Here is a 20817-nt window from a genome sequence, read left to right as displayed (position 1 = left end):
TTATTAAGCGCTGGAAAATGATATTTTATTACAGGTAGGTATGTCAGTGAAGTAGTAGCTTAAGTCCCCGGCGTTACCTGGGCTTTACACGAAGTTTTATAAATACAATTTTCCTGTTTTGAAGGTCAAGTGCACTTTTGCTCTTATTTTGAAGGTCAAGTGTACTTTTCCTCTTATTTTAGAAGATGCAAAATTTCATCAAGAAGTTTCAATTCTTTAAGGTGTGGTAATATCATGTAGACCTAAAGGTAAACCTTCATCTTGTTTTGAAAGTCAATTGTGCAAAATTTTATCAATCACATAATAAAACTGTAGATTTGTTTAAAAAACAAAACCGGGGCTATCTATGCTATGTCTTTTATATATACACATGGAGAAAACTTACTGACATAACATATTGCTAATTATTAAAAATCTGTTGAAATTATTCGTTTTCCTGTTAAAAACGTGATTTCATAACAGAGTCTCAATAAAAAGGCAAATATTGTGAGGACGGCGGAATACGTGTTCATAAAAAATACTTATATTGTCACATTTCGTCATAATATTTATCAGGAAAGATAGTATATAAATAAACCTGCATGAACACGTGTTTCAATATATTCTGAATGGACTCATACTTTATCAGTAAATGAATTGCGCTCATGCTTTTAATTTTTTTTTAATAAATCAGCTAAATCACGTTTCTACTTATACCTAGGTATATTATATAAAGATTGGCAAAGTACCTACCATCTTTAAATGCACTCTAAGCAGTACCCAAACAGTTAATTACCTACCTAGCATAGTACCTACCATCTTTAATTTCACCCTAAGCAGTACCTAAACAGTTAAGTACCTACCTAGCAAAGTACCTACCATCTTTAATTGCACCCGAAGCAGTACCTAAACAGTTAAGTACCTACCTAACAAAGTACCTACCATCTTTAATTGCAACCAAAGTAGTACATAAACAGTTCAGTACCCACCATCTTTAATTGCACCCAAAGCAGTACCTAAACTGTTAAGTACCTACCTAACTTTGAATTATAATACGTGTCATCATTATTGGTATCGGAAAAATTTAACTTATGAGAAACAGTGAAAAGGATATAGGGCATATTTATTAACTCCTCATTAGATTACTTGATTACGAAATGTCGATGTTTTGATGAATAGGCCTTGATTGCTTTAACTTATTGTACTCCGTAAGTGTTCCAATGACCATCGATACTTAATTAAGATGTTATTGTACTTGGGGACAGCAATTACAATTACAAGTACGCCGTTTGTATAAGGTATCAAAATGCAAATACTTATTCTTCAGGCGTAGGTAGGATTTAAAACGAGGTTGGTTGAACAATAAACCGTATAATATCATTCTCATTCTGCAAGTTAACTGAGTTTTTTGGTGTTATGGTTATAATTTACCTCACTTTTTTAACCCCATTCATTTTACTTTTGAGTAACATGTTATGACATTCTCTGTGTAAAACCTTCATGCATTAAATGTCCATCTGTCAGACGATTAATATTGTACCTTTTATGCAATATTTAATCATCTAAGTGCCAATGATAAATACTGTAAGTAACTTCCGACGCAAAAGAATGCAAGCTATTAATCATTTCCGATATGGTTGCAATAGGAAATGCATTTTTATTTTATAGTTACGGATAAGGATGTGGAAGTTGAAGACATCGACTTCATCTGACAACGTGGAGACTTTCAGAGATTTGAATGAAATACATAAATATATATAATATAATCCACCCACAAAAATCGTTAACGCTGGAGGGTATATTCTAGAATTTAGTATAAAAACAAGTATTCGACTGCCTCGGTGGTCGGGTGGTAAGGTTCTCGACCAGCAAGTCGGAGGTCGCGGGTACAACTCCTGGCGTGCGCAAGTAAACAAAAAAGTAAAAGTCACAATTTACTTATTAATTTTTTTTATATTTGCGGTACGTTCCAGAGTGTAAGAACACCATTCAGAATTGAAATGTTGCTTGAAATAGATTTGGCCGTGTTTGGTGACCAGATCTGAAGAGACAAGTACTTCCACACCTTCCTCCTCCACATCTTCTTCCCCTCCCTACTACTTTCAGCTTCAAAACGTACCCCGATTGGGGATGCCATAGTCTCACTGACTCCAGATGGTTGGGAGCAGTTGGGACTCTTATAAGATTTTACATTAAAAAAAAACGTTTGAAAAATATGTAGTTATCTAATTTACTCAATGACTAAATAAATTAATCTACTCAACTAAAATAGGAGTAAAAATAAATATTGTTGTGTATTTTTTTTGCCATTCCAGGCGAAGGAGAAAATGTTGCAAAAAATCGTTTTCCGGGCTTGAGGAAATTTTCTTTTGGCTACTTTTCACTGCCATCTGCCGCTAGTTTGCCGAACTAAAATATTTTAAGCCGTTATCTTTTCGTACTAGGATAATCTAAAAGCTTCACAGTTATTACGCTAGATGTCCATAGTAGTACTATAAACAACAATAACATGTTAGAAACTTCTGAGGTAAATACCTCATAACGTCGATTATTTCTTTGAAGGAACAAAAAACCGTTGAGTTTATCAAATAAAAATAGAACATCTTTCAAAATTTCAAATCGAAATCATTTAAAACATATTGTTAGGCATTTTAAATTAAACAAGTAATACACAAAATAAGCTGAGAATTAATGAGATACGCGTTAATGTTATCTGAGAAATATTCTATTTATCTTTCAAAATAATAAAACAAAAATGATATGTTATAAGAGCATTAAAACATTTTTTTGACAATATTTTAAGATCATTTCAAAATTGCATCTGATTTGAGAATTCAGACTATCCTCATTAGGGTGTCCCAGGACATAAGGGAGAATTTTTTTTTCATGAATTTAAATATGCATACCCTCTTATTTTATTCCATTTGATCCCAATAACTCATATAATAAATATTATTTTGATTAAACACCGGCAACCCGTGCCGACTTGATGCCGAACATATGGTACAGAGTTAATATGGAAGAATTTTCAACTTTCATTTTTGTCGGATAAATAAAATTTAAAAATGCACAAATGTTCAATTATGTAGTATTTTATATTTAAAAATGGTTTATTGATTAAAATTTTTTTTCATCGTTTGTTTTTTACAGTCAGGATAAATCTTCCGGTGTTCCTGAACGTATCGTAACAAAAATTATTTTTGTTCCTCTTCGACCGTGAGATTAAGCCATGAAAATCTTGCATAAACTTAACAGTTCTTTCAGCTGTATCATTCACTACCCTCAGCGGCGACACCTTCTTTCTGACTTCTTGATACGAAGCATTATTTGACCACATCGTAGGGAATTCGTTAAGAAAACTGGCATCTGTTTTCAGACGATCAAACAAATACTTGCTCTTGACTGAAATGAAGTCGTAAATATTTTTCTCTGAAACAAAAGTCACTAAATTATGATATGAACAAAAACCTCAATACAAAACATAATTTAAACTACTTAATAAACTTACCATACAATTTACCATCAAGATCTTCCTTCGATGGGATGTAACGTTTGTCATGGGTTGATAAATTTTTTTTTGTTGATATTTCGAGCATTTTTATTTTAGTTGTTGAATCCACAGCGTCGTCAAACAGCAATAAAATAGATCCTTCATCGGTCAAATACCATAACTGCTTACTGAACAGAAATAAAGCTGCCATTGAGATGTTTTCATCAATTTTTTCTTAAGCCTTCATCGATTTCAAAAAGCAAAAGTCCTGGTAAGGTGCTTTAACTACTATAATACATTGTAACTATGGTTTGACATAGGATGTTACTATGAACAGGCAAACGTCTAAAAGTGCCGCCTTATCCTTACCGGTAATTTTAAATTGCGCACAAATTAATGATATTTTCAAGGAATAAAGCGCTTTTGCCATCCATCGAGCACCTGGAGGCCGAATCTTAAATTTTCTCGCTGTATCTCCTCCTAAAACTATCACACAGAGCTCTAAAAACTCTCAATAGTCATCTCCAAGTATTTTTGTTGTCAGTGCAGTATGGTAAAAGTCAAGCAAATCATCGATTTCGGAAGCGGTTAGGTGCAATGTGAGATTTTCTCTGTAGCACTGAATTTTATCGGGATCAACATTTTTACAGTTATCTCGAAACTTTTTGAAGAGTGGTAGGTATGTCAGGGCTTGTAGTCACTTGACTGATTTTTACTTCAAACACAGCTTTTAATACCAACTATAGCTATATTTGGTATATATTGACAGTTAAATTCACTTTCCGGATATTGTACAACAAAACTTCAAGAACTTGTCCATTAGATGGCAGTTTAGAACCCGATATTTGGTGTTTTACGACTCCTATTAACAATATAATTTTTTTAGAAGTGGGTAAATCTAACAACATCTTGCCTGAACGAGTGATTTTCGTTTACTAACAAAATAGCAAGTTACTACAAGCTCATCAACACGTTTGCTCGCTGGCGTCTTAATGTACAAGTACTGACATCTTTCGATGCAAGTCGGCACGGGTTGCAGTTGTCCAAAGTAAACGAAAAAAAATTATAAGTGTTTTGTCATTATTAAAACAAAATTAGAGGGTATGCGTTTAAAAATAACAACTTTAATTTTTTTGGGACACCCTAATCCTCATTGATATATTATATTTATAAATGAGATACGAAGCGTAAAAAAATAGTTTTTTCCTCTAATTCGAACTCCAACGCTGAACGACCGGAAACTACCGAATCTTCCTCTGTTAATCGCGTGATAATAGAGGAACACGTTTCGACTATCCCGTGATTATTAAAAAAAATGACTTTCTTCCACAACAAGAAACTCCTTAACTTACGGAAATTGTCCGCAAACTTTAATGATATATTGTTCTTACCTTACTCTTAGGGCGGGTTGTTTCACGGAATTTGAAAAATTCTTAAAATTTCAGGGTTTATTTTCAAGTTTTGTTATTATTTCAGTTTTGTGAAACAACTTACTGGCAAATAGTGACGTAATAACATAACTTGAAAAGGACCTTTACAGAACATGAAAATTAACTAAGCACTATTATGAGTATGAGGTGCATTGTTACAAAATTAGCCTTTCGGAGGACGATGGATCTCACAATAATTATTGTTGGCACTTCGTATGGTGAAGTTTATCAACAATTATTGACCCGAATTCTACTAAAGTGAAATGCTTACCTGTACTTACTTACCAACAAAATGTTTATTTAAATTGAATGTCACACAAGAAGTCAATCCTGCTTTATAGAGTGGTCATGAATAGTAAGAATAAGGAAATGAAAAGAATAGAAGTGCACAATATTTTCATAATATATTTAATTTTATTTATTTACATAAATGATCTCAACCAGTATATTTCACTGTAAATACTGTTTCATTGGACAAATCTAAGGAATTAATTTATAGAATCAATTTCAGAATTAATGTTATATTTAAATAAATAAATAATCAGCTTCGGGGTTATTTAATGGCAACCCTTAGTTTAAAAGGAACGAATTCAATCACCGCCATCTTAATTTCACAAGCCGCGCTGTAAGAAATGCACTGAAATGCAAGAGACCTTTTATCGGACTTTGTAGGACTGTTTGTTCTATGAGTTTAGTATCGATTTTAGAGTTCACGCGAATGAACGAAACCATTAATTTTACGTTATTTACGATTATAACAGAGTTATAATATTTTTCTGTCACCAATTTTTTTTATAAAACATCGAAATGTAATTTGTTAATTATTTTGTAATTTGAAAATTAAATATTTATGTATATATATTTACAGTCTTAACAGTTAGATTCACCAACATTTTCTATTTAGATTTTAAAAATCGAGGCTGGAATATTGTTCTTATTCGGTAGATAGGTCTCTTTACTCTCTCTACAGCAAGGCTGTAAATAAAGATGGCGGTGATTTAAGGCTCAACTCCTAAAGAACAATATTTCAATATTTTTTTTACTCTTTCATCGCTGTGTTGTAGAGCTTTTCTACATATAAAAGAGTAGGGAAAGCTGACCTCTAAAAAAATTGTAAAAACTAAACAGTAAACTGTATTTTTTTAAACATACTTTAATCTAAACCTAATATTTATAACAAATTTATAAAGTCAAGAAGAAAAAAAGATTCTATTATAACACGAAATAAGTTAATATTTAGGTACATTTCAATGATCGACTAACTCGATCTTTTTAACATTATGGCACTACACTAAAAATACAAAGCATTAATTTTCAAAGTTTATTATCTCAATATGAGGAATATTAGAATTAATATATTATGATCGTCTCCGGGTTTTCAATAGGTTCACATTCTATCAAATAATATAACATTATATTATTATTATACTGCTCTCAAACCTCGGGTTCCGAAATATGATCTTATATATAATAATATTTCTATTAATTAAAAAGAAATTAATTAGATTAAACTATATATTTATACTAACAATACTGAATACTGAAGTAGCAATAATCGTTTGCCAATCAAAAAATAATACAATAAATTATCTAAGAGATAAATAATGCGTAATAATATTATTACCAAACATAATATCAAGGTACTAATATATTTTGCGATATAATTTTTTTCATTTTTCAATTACCTTTTTTTTCCAAATCCATCAAAGTCAAAGTCAAATAAAGGGAAGCGTGGAATTTTTTTTTGGTATTATTCCACAAAGAATTATAATATATTTTTTTGTAATAACTTAACCAAAACCTCATGTTATAATATTTAATTCTTCAAGACAATATTAGCCACTCTCAAATGAAAATTTGAAACAGAAAAATCAGAAATAGATTCGGTCACAACTAGGGATTCAATCCAACCCCAGCTTTGCGAGCAAAGCCCCGACTCTCCAGAGATCCTGGGTTCGATTTCTAGATGCAGCCGAATCTTTCTCTGATTTTTCTGTTTTGTATTTTCGTTTGAGAGTCGCTACTATTGTCTTCAACGATTAAATATTAAAAAAAACATTAATTTGAAAGTAATGTATATCGAAAGATAATTTTCAAAATTTGTGTTAAGTAGGAATTTATTCATTTATGTACAATAAGTAGTTGTTCTTTCCTACCCCACTCATTTTTTTCTAAGAAATAAATAAAATATTCTATTAATTTCACTAACACTTAAAGACTAACCCAGGCGTGTCCAATCCGCAACTCGCGGCCCTGGATTGCAATCGAACTATGTAAAGTCATCACGTAAATTTGTGAGAAATCCTTGCTGTGATAATGTACACAAAGTATAAATTTAGAATATTTTTTTACTCATGACCACTTTAAGTATTCACTGAGTATTTGAACCAATTTCATCAAACATCGATGCATTATTTTTTCAACATAAAGTTCAAATACCCACTCGTTTAATGTCATTCTTCTGTTTTAATGATTGAAAATAATACAAATTCTTCATCGAATTCATGTATGTGTGAGTGTACTTCATACGTAGCTTAAGTCATTATTCATCTTCCTTTAGTTTGATACAATTAACCCAATGGTTGGACACCCACGGACTACCAAACCTAACCTAGCTTATATTATATCCCTCATAACTTTCACTACCTATAGCACCATTCCTATTAAAATCGTTTTAAAAATCGGCAGAATCGTGATAACTATCTCCGTCTACACTTATCTCTTCGAAGGCCGTATATAATTAATATCTCACAATTGTAGGCATGCCATGTAAAAATAGCATTTTAACGTAACTTTTCCAAAATATTTACGAAGGCTTGCTTCGGAAAATGGTCTGTTTTAAGTCTTTTCTTTTAACGGTTCTCACAAAGTTGAAGACTTCACGCCACGTTTCCTAAATTGGTGATAGATGCCGTGGTATTGGTTGGAACAGAAGAATCTCCGAGCTCAGCATCAGCATCAGTATCATCCGAGTTTTCCTTTTCTTCTTCTTCGTCGATGATGGAAATGTCCCTGATTGAAGGACGATGTGATCGACGCCAACCTTAAGTTGAAGAAAAACAAGTTTATTGAATAATTTTTACTGTACAATCATGCAAAGTAGACCAAACGGTAAGTTGATCATTTCTAAATATTTGGTTTTAAGATTCATAAATGAGATGTTTTCCACATTAACAATTTGGGCTCAAATTTTATGAATTTAGGCAATGAGCATTTATTGGTTATGATGGGTAGTTTTGTTGATGTTATTTTGATGCGTATCCTAAATTCTCGCTAAGAAAACATAATTTTGTAACTTACCTTCCGCTACTTGCGGCGGTTTCTTTGTCTTCGTCAAGAGTTTGGGTCCAGAGATTGAAATTAAAATGGCTCCCAACGGAGCTGTCACTACAATTGACAGGATGCACATGGTAAGAACATCTTCCGCATATTTGATATCTTCCTTGTTGTCGCCATTTTTTACCGCATCCAAAGCAATTGGTCCCAGAGCGGCCTGTTGACAGGAGAATAAATAATGATAATAAGAAGTATGATAATAAAAATATACATTTATCCAAGACGAGGATCGCACAAAATGCCATTCTAGGTAATGCCAATATGGTTTCAAATGTACCTAACATTTTTAAATGAGCAATTTTATTTCAATAAACATTTTCAATTTCAAATGGCGACGTTAGCACCCATTGAAAATGATTAGAAATATGCACCATAAAACCGCAAGAACGCCATAGGGTTTACACTATAATTGAAATTTAAGCTTGTCCACTTTTAAGTCAGCATATTGAGAGAATCAGCAAAGCCAATTCAGAAAAAAACTGTAAAACTTTTAGTTAAATTGATAGGGGATATAGTTATAAAAAAAATATCACCATTATGTTTGTAAAATAGTTGTATCGTATTCAATATAAAAAAAATATTTTGACTTTAGAATGATGATGCCAAGCAGTGTATTGATGTTTATAATAAAACTTTTGTTTTTATTTACCTGCACAGTAGCCTTCGCCATCCATGACAGGCCTACAAAGAACTTCTCCTTGGTGTTCAAGTTGCTCCCGAATCCTATGGCAGCTGTCGTCAAAATCCTGATGATGGCTCCAGCAACCAGGCAACCAACTCCGATTCCAACAACATTGCCATCGAGCTCATTAATCTGAAAACATAAAATTAAAATCATAAATAATAAATTGTTTTTATTAATCCTATAAAAAATCTTAGAAAACACAGTACAAAAATATTTTGGCTCCACCGGGGTTTGAATTTTCGCGTACCAGGTGGTTATCTACTATAAAATTTATTGAAATCAATATCTGATATCTATCTGAGAATTATTATCTATTATCTGTATATTGCACCTCGTTCTGGAGCTGTAGGTACTATCAGTATTGCACTGATGAAAAATGATTTTAGCTGTGTTTTGTAACCAAGTCACCAACTGAATAGTCAGGTGCTTCCCAACCTATCCCCTTTTCATCTTCTTCAACTCCTCAATTCCTACAACATATCAAAATAGTCAAATTGGGGATGCCATAATTTCACTGGCTCCGGGCATTTGGGATTCTAATGCGGTATTAGCATGAAAGTTATTAGATTAGGAATAATTCAGTTATAATATGTGCATAAACTTGACTATGTGTAAGGTTTCGATTTTCTTTTATACAATTGTTCCTACCTTAGGCTTAGGGTGGGATAACCACATGTCAAACGTACATAATAATATATATTTGTAAATAGTATTTACTTTGTAGCTCGTCATAATTTATAATAAAAAATATAAATTTGTTTTAGACCACTTTAATTTTAATCGTACTCTACCGGTTTCGGAAGCACCCTTACTTCGTCAGGAGAATATTAAAACTATCAAAAGTTATAATATTCTCCTGACGAAGGAATGGTGCTTCCGAAACCGGTAGAGTACAATTAAAATTAAAGTCGTCTAAAACAAATTTATATCTTTTATTGTACATGATAATCTTCAAGCGCGGGAAACGTTACATTATAAGATTCAACAAACTAGTAGTTCCATGAACAGTATAAGTCACTTCCAAAAAGTATGTCTCTAATTTTCTCTTATTACCATTTGTTAGTAGGTAATTTAATTCCTACCTACTTAATTATAAACCACATTTAAACCATGTAAATGGCAATTCTTTTTCAAACATTCTTCAGTCTTTTAGGTACCATAATATTGATTATTTAAATTCGGCAACTCATGGAAGTTTCGACGCTTATGCGTACTCTGGCGGAATACATACAACACATACAATATATACAATATATACAACACGGCCAACATCTTGAAAGTACAAACAAATTTTCGCAGACAGAAGAAACGCCAAATAATATTTAGTGATTTACCTTGACACCAGCTCCGGTGATTCCGAATAGAATAGGTTCAAAGATCATCCAGAAGATCTCAAATGCGGTGGCGACTGGGTTGTCTTCCACATCCCAGCCCTGATTGGACCAATGCATACATGCCACAAAAGCTGCAGTGATTACTGCCAATGGACCTGTAAGAAATTATATTTTTCTTAGTATGTAATTTGAGGTTGAAAATAATATTAGTTTGAAAATGATTTATCCTATGCCGTAGTCCATACATTACACGTTGTTTATGCGCGATATCCACCGCGAAGGAAGCTATGCTAGTACTAACATAGTTGAGTCTTTTTCATACTTCCATTTCCACCACAAGAGTGTATAAAATAATGAAAAAGACTCATTCTGATTCAAGCTAAGCTAAACTAAGTAAGTATTAGCATAGCTTCTTTCGCCGTGGATATTACGCTGTATGGCTTAGGGATTATTGTATACTCCCAATGGGTTGAAAAATACTGTACTCTTTCTAGCAAGGAAAATATTATTATTTAATTAGAAAAACAAATATGTTAAAGTAAAGGTAAAAATTGATGGTTTTTACATATTATCGGTAAGATATTCACATACACACGACATTTAAATAAGATGTTTTCTATCACATATTTAGTCAAACATAAATATTTATTAACTCATTCCTAAGTAAGTATTTAATAACATAAATCTCACCAGCTCCATCGTAGTCAATGAGTTCCGAGCCCAGGACTGAGAGCAGACCTCCAAGGAGCAATAACAGGACCCTCAAGGGAACTACAAAGGGATCATTTTTCTCTGGAACGTATTTCAGCAAGTAGCCCCAAAAAATGCCGAACGCTATTCCACCAATGATTGACACAGGACCCTGAAATATTTAAAAACAGGGAGTTACGCTGTGAAATAAAAGAAACCTCTAACTAAAGACTGGAACATTATTCATGTTATTCGAAAATAATCAGAAGGTGACTTTTTCGTGGATTAAAATCTTTTTTGTAGCTTTTGGTTTAACATTTTATTTATAAAACTGGCTGTACTCCGCCACGCGTTGCTGCGGCTCACTCTGTCTGTGCAGATAGAGAAAAAAGCGCGTTTTGCTTTTAAGTCTAACAGATGGCGCTCTTTTTAAAAAAGCATGTTTTTACCTATCACAGGTGATATCTATACATTAAAAGTTTATTTAAAGACGCGTAAAATTTCAAAACAAACGGTTAAGAACTCGCGGAGATTTAACATTTTGAACAAACGAACTTTTACATTTTTATTTATATAGGGGAGTAAAAATCTACATGAAAAGGTTTTGACACAACCGTATCTTCGTAATGATAATCCACAAATCTATATTTATATAAATAAAAGGTAATGTTCGTTTGTGTATGCTCTATAGCAAGGCTGCCCAACCTTTTTAACAGTTGGGCGAAATTGACGATTTTGAATCACTGGCGGGCCACTGAATACCTGATGGTTCCTATTTCCATGGGGGGGGGGGGGGGGGGTTGTTAGAGAATTTCTATAATTCTAGAGAATTCTAAATAGCGATAAATCGCCTTCGTTGGCAACACTGGTGACCGCGCGCAAGCTGCATTGTTTGTTTTACCGCGGGCCCGCGACACTTTTTCAAATTGGCGGATTGGCGGGTTTTTTGAAAATGGTTCACGCGGGCCACTTATAATTCGTTCGCGGGCCACATTGTAGCCCGCGGGCCTGGGGTTGGGCAGCCTTGCTCTATAGAACCAAAAAGTACTCGACGATTTTGCTGAAAATTTTTATTCATAATCATTGATTTTAAAAACTATCTAAAACCGCACATTCCGAAACGGTTCCAACTGGCTACAACGTCATTATGACATAGAAAATGGTAAGACGGCTATCGCCAACGTTGCCCGGCATGATGCGAGCAATCAAATGATGCAGCAAAAAGAAAATGGCACAATTTAAAACCTTATAATTTATTTGTTAATATAAATATACTTTCACTAGTTTATTTTTTGCCGAGAAAAAAAAACATTGAAAATACCCTATTGCACGCAACACAAGCAGAGAAGAAGCACCTACATTATCAAAAACGTAATTTAAAAAAAAATTAATTAAAAAAAAAAAAACTTGTATTGCGATATTTCGAAATCAACAATAACACAATATTTTGTAAAATAAAAATAAAATTTAACAATAAACTTTAAAAATAATTATTTTTTATGAATCAATGTCCGTAAACCTAAAATAATATTTATTGAATTTTTATTCTACCTGTATGTATTCGGAAAAAAAACAATCTTGTACCAGGGAGAGTAGGAATGTAAATTGTAGGTACGTTTAAGTTTTTTTGATGTAAAATAAAACAGCAACAATTAAGATATTTGAAAGCTCTCGGGTTACATTAAAGGTTAAAGTTACCGAATATTATTTTAGGAAAACCAGTAAGTCAAGAAGAATTTTAGAAATATATTTGATTGAGGCTTCAATCTATCCCTTATCCATTGACAGACATCGGATAACAAGAGAGGGGTTTGGAGCAGATCGGTCGCCTGATTCAATAGCAAGTTTGCCGTCAAATTTTCCTAGATAAAACCCAAGGTCGAACATTGTTGATTAGTTTCCATACCAAGGTTCCAATAAGGTTGGAAATATTTCATCCGAAACAAAAAAAAAACAGGATAATGCTGCGTACATATTTCTTAGAATATTTAATCCTTTAGTATACTCTCCTACTACATTTTTTTACTTCAAGGCCATATTTATTATTACTATACTAAGGCTGTTACTAATTAGATCATTACATGCCTGTTCAACGTTGGTGTGGTAAAGCCGGTCTCGAGTTTGGTTTAAGACCGTTTTAACCAAACAAACGCCATGGTAATAAAGTCAAGTTTTTGCTGTTCTAACCTCACGTGAGGCGTAATATTTACACCACGTTTTTTAGTAAGATTGCAAAGCAATACTCAATTATTAATGTTTTGGTTTCATCAAAAATCTCTTCTTCGCATGAAAACTTGGCATTGCTTCATTGATTCTCACCGATTGAATTTTCAAATTGGCTTTAGTCTTTGGATTATATTCATGGCGGTTTTCGCCAAATCGCATTATTATTTTGGTCATCCTATTCCGTAGAATTATAAAAAAAATAATTTCATGATTAAAAAAGTTGCTCGAAATGGCCATGCGTAGTGACCATTTATAAATAGCCAGGTACCTAATTCATAACCATCCTCATCCCGATTTCTTTTCTCTTCCCACTCCCTTCACTCTAATTTCATACCCCAAATCGCGAGAAAGAAAAATATGAATAAGAACAATTGAAATTAAAGTTTGTATTTACCTGAATAATGGTGTAAGTCAGCGAAGAAGTCGAGAACATGATGCTACTGATGACACCGAAGATGGCTACGCTGGTAGCATCGTCAATACCAGCCACCGCTAACACGAGGGTTGGGATTCCCTTAGCCACTCCGTATCCTTTAGCTCGCAACCTGAAGAGACATGGCACCACTACGGCCGGGGACACAGCTGCAATGACAGACCCCAGGAGGAAGGCTGCAAACGAGATGTAACACTTAGATAGGAATAGTATATAATATAATATTACATAAAATAAACTGAACCATGAACTGTTCTACAGATGTTTAACCAATTTAAAATATGGGGTGGATACGTGAGGATTGAGGTATCGTAAAAAAGAGAAAATTCAACACCAAACCAACAAGTTTTTAGATAAGTATAAGGTTTCATGGCAGAATACAAATATTTAGAATTATAAGCAGTAAGTATGTACCCACCAAAACAACAATAATAGTGGATTTCGATATGTAGAGCGGAAGGATGGAAATGAAGAATCAGGATAATATGCGGCACTCAAGATATCTAGGACAGGTACATTCAACTGGTTTAAATAATACCTGACTCAAATCATGACAAGATTTGGAATAACAAGAGAGAATGAATAAAGGAAAAACAGGATGATTTGCTACGCCAGTTATATTATTAACCGTCTTTTTAAACGAGAAATATCTTGATGATTTTTTTTTAGTTTTAGTGGTGCTCCGATTTAGTTAGGATTTTAAGAGAAAGTTCACTTTATGTGAGTGTGGAGTGTAATTGAAATAATTTCAATGGTGGCAGTTAAAACATACAATAGTTTAATTAGTAAAAATATAATTGCTTGATGGTAGGTACTGGGAGTTTAATTTTTAAATAAAAGTATGATCGGTTCCTACCGGGATGTCATTTGTTCAGTTCCTACATATCCCTAACCATCACCCTGCTGGAAAAGAATTTGAATATTGGAACAATAGCAAGAAAAAAAATGCAAATTCAAGTGTATTTGTTTTAAAAACAGAAGAAGGATTGAACTACTGAAAGCAAACTGTTGGTTTTTTTTGGTGCACAAAATATCGTCGATAAGTGAAAAGAATGAAATTATCTATACTAGGACTATCTTGGAAGTGTTTAATATGGTTTAAATACTCGTTCGTTTTATTGTGGCGATAATTATCTCGAGTTATTACGGCGGAACTTAGTTAATTACGATTCTATTGTGTGCTCCTTCGTAGAAATACAGTGGCAAGTGATTGGTCGTTTCGTCACCTTGTTCATTCCTACACATACTATCACTCAATTTCAACAAACACATTTCATTTTTTTTCGTTTTTAATCACTTACAGTTCATTTTCATGTTCATCAGAAGCCGTGATTTATAAGCAATTTCGGATGCAACATAATTTATATAATTGGTATAATTGTATATACCTTTTATATAACGATATCAAGAAAACGGCAATGGACGATATATATCATTGTCATTACTGATTACTCATGACCAAATTAAGCCACCTGCTAATTTTATGAACTGTATCAACATTAGTTTACTGTATGGCTCAATATTAATATTAGCCAAATGATTTGCGATACCAGTCTGATGTAAAAGTCACATGATATAATCTAATATGTTTGTTAAAGCCTTATTATTGGATATGAATGAAAATTATGAAATTTTCATGTTGGGTCGCTTAGAATTTTCCAAAATCTTCTGTCAGAATTAAAAAAATAATAATATTCAAAATAATATATTTACTGCTGACAAAGTGCTTTGGCAGTTTAGCGGGTGCTTCTAAGGAATATTTAAAAAATAATGATACATTATATATAACCATATTACGAAAGCGGCAATGGACGACATGAGAAGTGACGATAGAGGATTTGGCTGCAACTAAGGATTTCTCAATGTCATTGCTGATTACAAATGACCAAATTAAGCCACCATGAAATTTTATGATGGCTTTCTTCAACTGTGTTAAGATTAATTTGCTGTATGGCTCAGTATTATGATTATTCTTATAATTTACGGTACCCGTTTGCCGTAGAAGTCACATGATATAATCTACTGCGTTAAAGACGGATTATTGAGTATGAATGAATCTGATGAAATTTTCAAATTGGTTGACATGGAAATGACCAAATTCTCCTGTCAGAAAAAATTAAAGAAATTCCTTTAAAATTTCAAGGCCCGTGGTGTAGCTTGAAAAGGGTTCTATTGATCCAGACAATTGTCTTCCCCTATTGAATAACGCACAAGGGAGAAAGTTTTAACAATTTTTCACGAGGGGAGAATAATTTCTTAACGAATGTTGCGGTATCAACATTGAATCATGAAGTAGTAGGTATTGGAACAATCAGCGAGACCTCAAGGGAGGTAAGACAGAATATATAGGGTAATGGCCATATGGCAGGTGTACTAAATTGTATTTTAGGAAATTAAAAAGAGGTCGTCAGATATAAAGAATAATATTATTATTATTTTTTAATTATAAACTAATGTTTACAAGACAAGATTTTTATGCAAAGCACAAAGGATAATAAATTATGAAAAGCAATAATAAGTCGACGTGGCTCAGTGGCCCAGAGCGTCTGACCGGACATCAGAAGGCGTGGGTTCAATTCTCGTTTGTGGCATTTATTTTTACTCGGGAAACATTTTCAATTTTTATTGATATTGCAGGCGACTAATTATTGCTTATATTAATTTATGAGAATAATATTAGTATAATTTTTTTTTTCACAGTTCTCCTCACTAAGATTTCCTGTTCTGAGGTGGCTTGTAGTTTTTAAACTTTTTTATTTAGTTTTTGAAGAATCTCTGGTCGGGAATGTTCCGCCAAGGAAAAAATTGAGAAGGCTATGTTTTAAATGAGATACTTTAAGGCTTATGAAGAAGAAAAGACTTGTCTTCAAACCATTTGCATAAATTGTAAAATTTAAAAGTTCGTCAATAAACCTCATAATTAGACATCCGATTATACGCACCATCAAACTGGTAAAATATGCAGTGAGATATATGGGGCACTAACAATGCCCAAATATGCACTAAAGATTCCAACACAAATACCTAAATTAAACGATTAAAATAGGAATGTGTCTTTTGAAACAAAGTTTTTTTTTCAAGTTTTTCACCCCCCAAAAAATCAAAATTTCAAATTCGTTTCCAAAAATAACTCATTTCCTCAGAAAAATTGTATTCTAATTTTAACAACTCAAACATTGAAAAGCTAACAATAAAATTCATATGTACTTACCATCAAAAACCGCTCAACATCCACTAACGACAGAAAATTCGCAAATATGTATTATGCATGTAACCCGATGTTTAATAATAGAACATTATTCTTAAATAATATATATCTTTCAACATACCCCACATCCAAGGCAAATCAAGGAGAAAGTGGCTCATGACAGCAATCACTGCGCCCTCCACGGCCCAAGGAATCAGACCTAGCTTCAGTACAGTCACGATCAGTTTCTTCATGGCAGGAGGATCCAAGTCCAGACCGGCTCGGGTTAGAATTATCACCAATGCAAATTTCCTGGAATAATTCAAAGTTGATGATGTTTGGTATAAAATATGCTGATTGGTTACGAATGCTTTTTTAAAAATGCTGCGCTTGCACTGGAAAATTTATCAGAAAAAAGTCATGGCACACCACAGTTGTAACAATTATTCTGGTCATAAAGTTTATTTATATGGCTTTGTTTCAAACTTATCATACATGAGATACCAATTTCGAGGAAGGTTCATAGAAACAATGAGTATCGCCTTACTTTGAACATTTGTGGTTGCCTTCAGGTATGCCGTTTTAAACACATGTTGTGTGTACAATAATGTGTTTAGACTCATCTATAAGTGAAGACTTTTCTCCAGTTGATAGTTGTTGCCAACCATGGTACAGTAAACATGTCGGGTCGGCTAATTGCGCGATTACTGAGTTTACATTGAAAACAGTGAATTCAGTGGAGATGAAGCGTAGTTGCTTGAATGCTTCTTCCAAGAGACTTCAATATAGACAGTCAGTTATATTGCCCTTGACGCGTGCACAATAAGCTAATAAATATGCGATCAGTTTTAATTCCAATCGTATTATGGATTCAGAATCTTGCCGATTGTATAAAAGCAACAACTCACCATACGTAAATAAGATACAGCTCATAGTACAAACAAGCACCTACTTCAACGAATATTGATTAACTTAGTGGAGAAGCTAAACAACTAATGAATAGCGTTTGATAACGAATGTATCAGATTTCAAAAACTGTAAATAACAAACATTTCAAACCTGCAGAAGAGGCTCTCTACGAGGAATCTGATAAAATACTAATTTCAATTGGTAAAGGTATCTACCTGCATTCCTTAGGAAGGTGAGCATCTTCGGGTAAGTTAACCCAGCCCACATTTTGTACGAGTATGCCGACGAGCAGCATGCCTATGAGCGCTGGTAGGGTGGTGATCCTCACCATGAGAATGCCCCCGAAGTGAGCGGCGAGCGCCAGCCAAGCGATGGTGAACAGCTCGCCCCCCGGGGCGGCCGTCTTCGGCAAGAGGGCGTACATCACACCCCATAGCAGGAAACCTAAAGGTAAAAAAACTCAGATTAAATATACCTACCATATAAAATATTTACATTTATTTTCAGTTTTTTTTCCACCTTACTGCCACTGTAGGTAAAAATACACTAATCATTTCTAAAACAATTGGGATTGTTGTTGTATTCCAAAAAAAGGACTTACAAGTACCTAATCCAAAAATTTGAGAAGCCCATTATTTAAATTAAACATGCGAAAATCCTACGGTTATCCATAGCTAACATAAAATAATATAATATGTGATAACTCTCTTTTTGATATAAAAAATAAATCTTTAATGTGATTTTTCATATATATAATCAGGAACTTCAGCCCATTTTTTTATAAGTCATAAATTAGTTTTCATAGTTGAAATAATTTTCAAAGTTTTAATTTTTGGGTCTCCCGAAAACAAAAGAGATGAAGAGATACTCAGATTCCCCGCAAGTTTGTTTACCTCCAAAATTAAACAAAATTCTATTTATGTTAGCACTTATGTTTTATTTCCGGATTTTCGGATTATCTCTTTCGTTCAGGCTTTAAAAATAGACGTTTTTTGAAAATTTGCTACAAACGTACACGAAATATAGTGCGTTCTATAATTATTGTAAATATTATTTTTCAATGAGGTTGGATATCAAGAAATGCCCAGAATGGGGCTTCAATTTTGTCTCGAATAGTTGCGTCCAGGGCTTATTAGGTCAATGAGAAATGCCTAAAATCCCGCATTTTCCCCACTACAAGGTTATGCACGCAAAAATAAATATTCTTGAAAAATCTTAGAAATTCCCTGCGATTTGGGGAATTCTCCACGAATTGGCAATCTTAATATACATCTCACGTTGACTGCCATGGTGAATCAACAGTTCAGTCGTACTAACCAAACGGTTTTAATGGGATGGTGTTTTAATCGATTTTACATGACGATTTATAAATTCTACGTATAATAAAAAATAAATATTCAGAATCACCAACATAGTCAGTATATTTGGAAGACGGAATATATATTATGTTTATAACAGATAGAGTGAAAGTTGTGATACTGGATTAATCTTTACGTAGATGATTGCGTTATCATAAAAATCGTGCACACTGAGAGTAACAGACCACAATACTAATTTAAAGCACTTACAATAGATTATTGTTGATTTCAGCTAAATCAAGTATTTCACTATCAGAAAATCTGTCATTTATCTGCTTAATCCCTTAAGTCCTGCACAATAGAGTACGCGGCTCACTGGAAGATTAATTTTGCCTTTTTGATAAAGGGTTTATAAAAAAATACAAATGTTTTAATGCCATAACACCGGCGTGTGAGATTAAAATATTCAAAAGAGTTTAAAAAGATAAATTAAAAATTTTCATAATCAAAATTATATGCTCACCGTGTTTAAAATCAATTTACTAATAAATGTTAACGATATCTGAAATGAATTTCCTGAATGATTTTTTCCTTGTGAGTATGTACTCGTAGATGGACAAGTTAACCCTTAAATGCATGATTTATTTATTTTTCTGGAAAAAATATATTTTGTAGATATTTACATGCATATGCAAGGAAATATAAAGATTTTTTTTTTGTAATTTTTTAATGATATTTGATTAAAAAAAATTGTTGCAGATTTACAACACCGTGTATTTAATAAAAATTAATATGAACAATTTACGTATGAAAAAAAATAAAAAACCAAAAAAAAATTCTCAAAACTAATAAGTGTACCGGAAAAATACGAGTTATTATATATAAGTATTGTATTATTGTATCTACTTACCTAAGAAAATCAAAATAATAACAGCAAAACAAAACTGTAATTCTAACCTCCAACCAATTTTCGAGAATCTTCACTTTGTTAAAGAAAAAGTGACATTTGACATTCGCGAAAGAAAAAAAAGGTGATGCCACTCGATAAAATATATTACCGTGAACTTGATAATTCTAAAACGGCATGCATTAAGTATACACCAAAGAGTTAAAGGTGGTTTGAACGGTATGTTGCAGTTTTGCAACAGTATGCATTTAAGGTTAAATCTGAGATAAATAAAAAGAGATACTTCTGGCTTTTACTTACATTCATTAATGAAACTTATTCGTAGCAAATACCCTATAATATTAATAATACGTCCAACTCCGGTGAAATAGTGGCAATTTAAACAACTCTAGCCGCTAGACGGAGCTAGTGTAGCATGTTGACTTTCCTTTCAGTGGCAGCAAATTGAATTTATTTAGTATTTGGTGGTGTTATTTGCGGGTAGTTTTGTGAATAATAGAACTCGCTTCCAAAAAAGTATGTTTCTAATAATCTTTTTGTTTAATAAATCAAAACAAAATTACCTCTTGTAAGATAAGATTTGTAGGTAAGTACTTAAATACATAACTTTATTTTATTAATTATTTTATAATCATATAAAAAAAATCAAATTAGGAATTGTACCATTTGTCCTAAGAATAATACCATTTGTTTCTTCTTCTTCTTATTCAGGCAGGTATATGCCATAATATTGAGAAAAAACCAAGTAAACACGAGGATTTCACATTTTTGAAAAAACAATCATTACTGAATCAAAGTCAAAGCAAATACCCTATAATATTAATAATACCTCAGAATTGTGACATTTCCCGTACATTCTGATGGCAACATGCCTGTGCGTCAGTTTTGCGATTTTAATTTATTCTTATACGAT

At 32.9% G+C, this 20817-nt stretch overlaps 1 protein-coding gene across 2 annotated transcripts in view; it reads right to left on the bottom strand.

Annotated features, from left to right (window-relative positions):
• Positions 1 to 5340: 5340 nt before the first annotated feature.
• Positions 5341 to 20817, bottom strand: part of Nha1 (Na[+]/H[+] hydrogen antiporter 1) — a 98208-nt gene continuing 82731 nt past the window's right edge. For both annotated transcript variants that reach the window (XM_089631281.1, XM_089631280.1), the window contains exons 6-13: positions 17915 to 18143; positions 16933 to 17102; positions 13565 to 13779; positions 10945 to 11116; positions 10255 to 10409; positions 8885 to 9049; positions 8200 to 8392; positions 5341 to 7942 (exon numbers count right to left, since the gene is read on the bottom strand). In XM_089631281.1, coding sequence (XP_089487407.1) covers positions 7779 to 7942; positions 8200 to 8392; positions 8885 to 9049; positions 10255 to 10409; positions 10945 to 11116; positions 13565 to 13779; positions 16933 to 17102; positions 17915 to 18143 — 1463 coding nt within the window. In that variant the 3' untranslated portion in view covers positions 5341 to 7778. The remainder of the gene's footprint in view (positions 7943 to 8199; positions 8393 to 8884; positions 9050 to 10254; positions 10410 to 10944; positions 11117 to 13564; positions 13780 to 16932; positions 17103 to 17914; positions 18144 to 20817) is intronic.

The sequence above is a fragment of the Hesperophylax consimilis genome, chromosome 4 (assembly GCF_061612785.1).
Source record: "Hesperophylax consimilis isolate HC1 chromosome 4, BYU_Hcon_1.0, whole genome shotgun sequence".
Classification (NCBI taxonomy): Eukaryota; Metazoa; Arthropoda; class Insecta; order Trichoptera; family Limnephilidae; genus Hesperophylax; species Hesperophylax consimilis.
The sequence above is the reverse complement of the archived record's forward strand: the minus strand, read 5'-3'. Positions and strand labels throughout refer to the sequence as shown.